General features: G+C 50.9%; 1 protein-coding gene across 1 annotated transcript in view; it reads left to right on the plus strand.

Moving 5' to 3' along the window:
- Positions 1-3389, plus strand: part of LOC108448654 (protein L-Myc-like) — an 8231-nt gene extending 4842 nt beyond the window's left edge. The window contains exons 5-7 of the mRNA XM_017742380.1: positions 35-253; positions 1828-1877; positions 3228-3389. Coding sequence (XP_017597869.1) covers positions 35-253; positions 1828-1877; positions 3228-3389 — 431 coding nt within the window. The remainder of the gene's footprint in view (positions 1-34; positions 254-1827; positions 1878-3227) is intronic.
- The last annotated feature ends 3752 nt before the right edge of the window (positions 3390-7141 follow it).

A 7141-nucleotide genomic window follows, 5' to 3' on the forward strand; every position in this document is an offset into this window, starting at 1 on the left:
AGCCGAAGCGAGGCAGCGCTGTCTGTCCCTGCAGCCAAAGGTGCGGCCGAGCCTTCCCAAGATTCCCGGAATTCCCAAGATTCCCGCAATTCGCGGGATTCCCGGGATCCCCGAGCTCCGGCCGCGGACGGGAAGGACTCGGAGCCGCCGTCGGACGCCGGGAATTGCGCGGAGCCGGCCGGGATCGGGATCGGGACAGGGCCGGATCCCGGGAGCGGCGCGGAGCCGCCGGCTGAGGCCGCGCCGGGGCCGGGTAATTCCCAAAATTCCCGCCCTTTTGGGTAATTCCCAAAATTCCCGCCCTTTTCCAGAGGCTCTTCCAGCCCTGCCGGGGATCTGTGGATCAGGGAAAACTCCAGGAAAGGGGTTCCCAACTTCCCGCAGTTTTTTCCCGTTTTCCTGCATTTTTTCCCCGTTTTCCTGAGTTTCTTTCCCTCTTTTTCCAAAGGTTTTCTCCCCATTTTCCCAAGGGGTTTAATTCCCATTTTCCCAACTTTTTTCCCATTTTCCCACTTCTTTTCCCCAGGTTTTCCCTCCTTTTTCCAAGGTTCCTTTCCCCTTTTCTTCCCAACTTTCATTTCCCATTTTCCCATTTTTTCCCTATTTTCCCAAGGTTTTTAATTCCCACTTTCCTGAAGTTTTTTCCCATTTTTTCCCCCCATTTTCCCCCATTTTTTTCCCATTTTTCTCAACCTTTTTCCCCCCATTTTCCCAAGGTTTTTTCCCAAAATTTCCCCCCATTTTCCTGAGATTTTTTTTCCTCTCTTTCCCATGGTTTTTTCCCATTCCCAAGGGTTTTTTCACATTTTCCCAGGTTTTTTTCCCCTTTTTTCCCATTTTCCCACATTTTTCCCATTTTCTCAGCGCGTTTTTCCCATTTTCCCAAGGATTTTTTCCCAAAGCTTTTTCCCCCATTTCCCCAAGGCTTTTTTCCCCCTTTTACAAGGATTTCTCCCCGAGATTTTTGTCCCATTTTTTTCCCATTTTTTCCCCATTTTTTTTCCTATTTTTTTCCCAAGGTTTTTCCTGTTTTTTTCCCAATTTCCCAACTTTTTTTCCCATTTTCCCTTTTTCTTCCATGTTTTCTTCCCATTTTATCAAATATTTTTCCCAATTTTTTTCCCCATTTCCCAATTTTTTTTCCCCTTTTTCCCAAGGTTTTTCCCATTTTCCCAATTTTTTTTTCCTATTTTTCCACATTCTTTTCCCATTCCCGAGGGGTTTTTCCCCATTTTCCCACCTTTTTTTCCCATTTTCCCAAGGTCTTAATTTCCGTTTTCCCAAAGTTTTTTCCCATTTTCCCAGGATTTTTTCCCCCTTTTCCCCATTTTCCCGTATTTTTTTCCCATTTTTCTCAACTTTTCTTTTCCTCTTTTCCCAAGGTTTTTTTCCATTTTCCCTTTTTTCCCCATTTTCCCAAGGTTTTTTTGCCCCCTTTTCCCAATATTTTCCCCCTTTTTCCCATGGTTTTCCCCATTTTCTGCAGTTTTTCCCCCCCTTTTCCCAATTTTTTCCCCCTTTTTCCCAAGGTTTTTCCCCCCTTTTCCCCAGATTTTTCCCCTTTTTCCCACCTTTTTCCCCATTTTCCCAAGGTTTTTCCCCCCTTTTCCCCAAGGTTTTTCCCCCCTTTTCCCAATTTTTTCCCCCCCTTTTCCCAGTTTCCCCCACTCCCTTCCTTCCCATTCCCCAACCCCTCCCTGCCCCATTCCCGGGATGCTCCACAGCTCCGGGATTCCCCCGGGATCCCGCCCCGCAGCCCCTCCCGCACTCCCTGCGCAATTCCCGCCATTCCCAAGCATTCACCTCCTCCTTTTCCCGGTTTTCCAGAGCCTCCGACGCCCGCAGCGAGCGAGGAAGCCCCGGATGCAGCCGCCAAGGTTGGTGGGAATTGTGGGAATTGCGGGAATTCCCGACCTTTTTCCTGGGAATAACGGCCCTGTGATCCTTCAGGATGCGGAGTGTGGCTCATCCCGGAATTCCCGGGGGGTGGGGAGGGAAAAGGGAAAAGGGGAAAGGGAAGGGAAAAGGGGAGGAAGGGAAAAGAAGGGAAAAGGGAAGGGAAAGGAAATGGGAAAAGGAAAGGGAAAGGAAAAGGGAAAAGAGAAAAAGGGGAAAGGAAAAGGGAAGGGAAAAGGGAAGGGAAGGAAGGGGAGGGAAAGGAAGGGAAGGGAAAAGGGAAACAGGAAATGGGAAGGGAAAAGGAGAAGGAAGGGGAGGGAAAAGAAGGGAAAAGGGAAAGAAAAGGAAGGGAAAGGGAGGGAAAAGGGAAGGGAGAAGAAGGGAAAAGGAAGGGAAGGGAAAAAGGAAGGGAATGGGAAGGGAAGGGAAAAGGGGAAGGGAAAAGGGAAGGGAGAGGAGGGAAAAGGGAAGGGGAGAGGGAAGGAAAGGGAAAAGGAAAAGGGAAGGGACAGGAAGGGAAGGAAAAGGGGGAAGGGAAGGGAAAATGGAAAAGGGAAAAGGAAGGAAGGGGAGGGAAAGGAAGGGAAGGGAAAAGGGAAATGGGAAATGGGAAGGGAAAAGGAGAAAGGAAAAGGAAGGGAAGGGAAAAGGGAAAGGGGGAAGGGAAAAGGAAGGAATGGAAAAGGGAAAAGAAGGGAAAAGGGAAGGGGAGGAGAGAAGAGGGAAGGGAATGGAAAAGGAAAAGAGGGAAAGAAAGGGAAAAGGGAAGGGAAAAGGGAAGGGAAAAGAGGGAAGGGAAAAGGAGAAGGAAGGGGAGAGAAAAGAAAGGAAAAGGGAAAGAAAAGGAAAGCAAGGGAAGGGGAGGGAAAAGGGGGAAGGGAAAAGAAGGGAAAAGGGAAGGAAAAGAAGGGAAGGGAAAAGAGAAAAAGGGGAAGGGAAGAGGGAAGGGAAGGGAAAATGGAAAAGGGAGAAGGGAAAAGGAGAAGGAAGGGGAGGGAAAAGGGAAAAGAAGGGAAAGGGAAAGAAAAGGAAAGGGAAGAGAAGGGGAGGGAAAAGGGAAGGGAACGGGAAGGGAAAGGGAAAAGGGAAGGAAGAGGAGGGAAAAGGGAAGGGAAAAGGAAAAGGAAGAGGACGGAGAAGGAAAGGGGAGGGAAAAGGGGGAAGGGAAAAGAAGGGAAAAGGGAAAGGGAAGGAAAAGGAAAAAGGAAGGGAAGGTAAGAGGGAAGGAAAGGAAGGGAAAGGGAAAAGGAAAAGGAAGGGAAGGAGAGGGAAAAGGGAAGGGAAGGGGGAAGGGCCGAGCGGCTGAGATTCCCAGGATTCTCCGGCAGGACGGGAAGCACGAGGAGGAGGAGGAGGAGGAGGAGGAGGGCTCTTCCCAAGCCCAACGGCCGCCCCAAGGGTCTTCGGGGGTGGGTGGGTCGTTGGGGGGGGTCTTCCAGAGGGGAGGGATCCTGGGAATCCTGAGGGGAGAGGGATCCTGGGAATCCTGAGGAGGGAGGGATCCTGGGAATCCTGAGGGGAGAGGGAGCCTGGGGATTGGGGGAGGGATTCTGGGAATCCTGAGGGAAGGGATTCTGGGAATTGGGAGGGGAGGGATTCCTGGGAATTGGGGAGAGGGATTCTGGGAATCCAGAGGGGAGAGGGATCCGGGGGATTGGGAGGGATTCTGGGAGTCCAGAGGGGAGGGATCCTGGGAATCGGGGGAAAGGATTCTGGGAATTGGGTGCTGGCCTCGCACGGCAAGGTGGGCCCCGGAATGCCGGGAATCCCGAGGGCTCCTGGGAATCCTGAGGGGAGGGATCCTGGGAATCAGGGGGAGGGATTCTGGGAATCCAGAGGGGAGAGGGATCCAGGGGATTGGGAGGGATTCTGGGAATCCAGAGGGGAGGGATTCTGGGAATCGGGGGAAAGGATTCTGGGAATTGGGAGGGGAGGGATTCTGGGAATCCTGAGGGGAGGGATCCTGGGAATCAGGGGGAGGGATTCTGGGAATCAGGAGGGGAGTGCGGAGATCCCGCGGAGAAATCCGGGGTTTCTGGGAATCCTATGGATAAATCCTGTTTTTTGGGGGGATTCCTTGGAAAATTCCTGGGTTTTGGGGGCATTCCTTGGAAAATCCCCAGGTTTTGAGGAGATTCCTTGGAGAAATCCCGGTTTTCCCATGAATAAATCCCGATTTTTGGAGGGATTCCTTGAAAAATTCCCGGGTTTTTGGGGGGGGTTCCTTGGAAAATTCCTGGGTTTTCAGGAGATCCCGTAGAGAAATCCCGGTTTTCTGGGAATCCCATGAATAAATCCCAGGTTTTAGAGGGATTCCTTGGAAAATTCCCGGTTTTGGGAGGAATTCTTTGGAAAATTCCCAGGTTTTTGGGGGGATTCCTTGGAGAAATCCCAATTTTGAGGAGGAATTTCTTTAAAAAATCCCAATTTTGGGGGGGGAATTCCTTGGAAAATTCCCAGTTTTTGGAGGAATTCCTTGAATAAATCCCAATTTTTGAGGAGATGCTGCAGAGAAATCCTGGTTTTCTGGGAATCCCATGAATGATTCCCAGTTTTTGGGGGGATTTCCTTGGAAAATTCCCACGTTTTGGAGGGAACTCCTTTGAAAATTCCCGGGTTTTGGAGGGAACTCCTTGGAAAATTCCCATTTTTGGAGGAATTCTTTGGAAATTCCCAGATTTTTGGAGGGAATTCCTTGGAAAATTCCCGGTTTTTCAGGAGATCCCATGGAGAAATCCCGATTTTCTGGGAATCCAATGAATAAATCCCGGTTTTTGGGGAAATTCTTTGGAAAATTCCCAGGTTTTGGAGGAATTTCCTTGGAAAATTCCCAATTTTGAGGGGGAATTCCTTTAAAACAAATCACAATTTTGGGGGGGGAATTCCTTGGAAAATCCCAGGTTTTGGAGGAATTTCTTGGATGAGTCCTGATTTTTGAGGAGATCCCTTGGAGAAATCCCGGTTTTCTGGGGAATTCCTTGGATAAATCCCAATTTTTGGGGCGAATTCCTTGGAAAATTCTTGATTTTTGAGGAGATCCCTTGGAGAAATCCTGGTTTTCTGGGGAATTCCTTGGAAAATTCCTGATTTTCTTGGGAATTCCTTGGATAAATCCCATTTTTTGGAGGAATTCCTTTGAGAAATCCCTGATTTTCTTGGGAGGAGATTCCTCGGATAAATCCCGATTTGCTTGGGAATTCCTTGGAAAATTCCCCATTTTTTGGGGAACCCTTGGAAGATTCCTGATTTTCTTGGGAATCCCTTGGATAAATCCCATTTTTTGGAGGAATTCCTTGGCTAAATCCCAATTTCTTGGGAATTCCTTGGATCATTCCTGATTTTCTTGGGGAATCCCTTGGAGAAATCCCGATTTTCTGGGAATCCCTTGCCTGGATCCCGTTCTCCTGGGAATCCCCTGGATAGATCCCAATTTTGGGGGAATTCCTGGGGCAAATCCTGATTTTCCTGGGAATCCCTCACCTCGATCCCATGCTCCTGGGAATCCCTTGGAGAAATCCCATTTTTTTGAAGAATCCCTTGGAGAAATCCCATTTTCCTGGGAATTCCTTGCCTAGATCCCGATTTTCCTGAGAATCCCCTGGATAAATCCCGATTTTCTTGGGGAATCCCTTGGAGAAATCCCATTTTTTGGAGGAATCCCCTGGATAAATCCCATTTTTTGGAGGAATCCCTCCCCGCGATGCCGATTTCCTTGGGGAATCCCACGGATAAATCCCATTCTCTGGGGATCCGGGCCCGTTCCCGCTCTCCGGAGATCCCTCCCCTCGCTCCTGCTCTCCGCGGATCCCGGCCCATTCCCGCTCTCCCAGTCCCGTTCCCCCATTCCCTCTCTCCCAGTCCCATTCCCGCTCTCCCAGTCCCGTTCCCCCATTCCCGCTCTCCCATTCCCGTTCCCATTCCCTCCCTCCATGGCTCCCATTCCCATTCCCATCCCCATTCCCATTCCTCCCATTCCCTCTCTCCCACTCCCATTCCCACTCCCATTCCCATTCCCCACTTCCCATTCCCTCTCTCTGTGGCTCCCATTCCCATTCCCATTCCCACTGCCATTCCCCCTCTCCTATTCCCTCTCTCCATTCCTCCCATTCCCATTTTCCCATTCCCTCTCCCATTCCCTCTCTCCCATTCCCACATTCCCTCTCTCCATGGCTCCCATTCCCTCTCTCCCATTCCCGTTCCTGTTCCCGTTCCCACTCCCATTCCCCCATTCCCATCCCCACTCCCACTCTCCCATCCCTACTCCCATTCCCATTCCCTCTCTCCCACTCCCCCATTCCCATCCCATTCCCATCCCATTCCCATTCCCATTCCCAAAAAAACTCCCCCACTCCCATTCCCACTCTCCCATTCCCATTCCCCGTCTCCATGGCTCCCATTCCCATTCCCTCTCTCCCGCTCCCATTCCCTCTCTCCTGTTCCCTCTCTCCCATTCCCATTCCCCCATTCCAACTCCCATTCCCCCTCTCCATGGCTCCCATTCCCATTCCCATTCCCCCATTCCAACTCCCATTCCTCCTCTCCATGGCTCCCATTCACATTCCCATTCTCCCATTCCCATTCCCCTATTCCCATTCCCTCTCTCCCATTCCCATTCCCCCATTCCCATTCCCCTATTCCCATTCTCTCTCTCCCATTCCCATTCCCATTCCCATTCCCATTCTCTCGTTCCTGTTCCCATTCCCATCCCCCCATTCCTATTCCCACTCCCCCTCATTCCCCCATTCCCATTCCCTCCCTCCATTCCTCCCACTCCCATTCACATTCCTCCCGTTCCCATTCCCACTCTCTCTCTCTCCCATTCCCATTCCTATTCCCACTCTCCCATTCCCCCACTCCCATTCCCATTCTCCCATTCCCACTCCCCCATTCCCATCCCATTCCCATCCCATTCCCATTCCCACTCCCATTCCCCCATTCCCATCCCATTCCCACTCCCATTCCCCCGTTCCCATCCCATTCCCATTCCCATTCCCATTCTCTCTCTCCCATTCCCATTCCCTCTCTCCCATTCCCATTCTCGTTCCTGTTCCCATTCCCATCCCCCCATTCCTATTCCCACTCCCACTCCCATTCCCCCATTCCCTCTCTCCCATTCCCACTCCCATTCCCTCTCTCCATGGCTCCCATTCCCATTCCCCCATTCCCATTCCCCGATTCCCATTCCCATCCCCATTCCCATCCCCACTCCCCCATTCCCACTCCCCCATTCCCCCATTCCCAT

The sequence above is a fragment of the Corvus brachyrhynchos genome, unplaced genomic scaffold (genome assembly GCF_000691975.1).
Source record: "Corvus brachyrhynchos isolate BGI_N302 unplaced genomic scaffold, ASM69197v1 scaffold166, whole genome shotgun sequence".
Lineage (NCBI taxonomy): Eukaryota > Metazoa > Chordata > Aves > Passeriformes > Corvidae > Corvus > Corvus brachyrhynchos.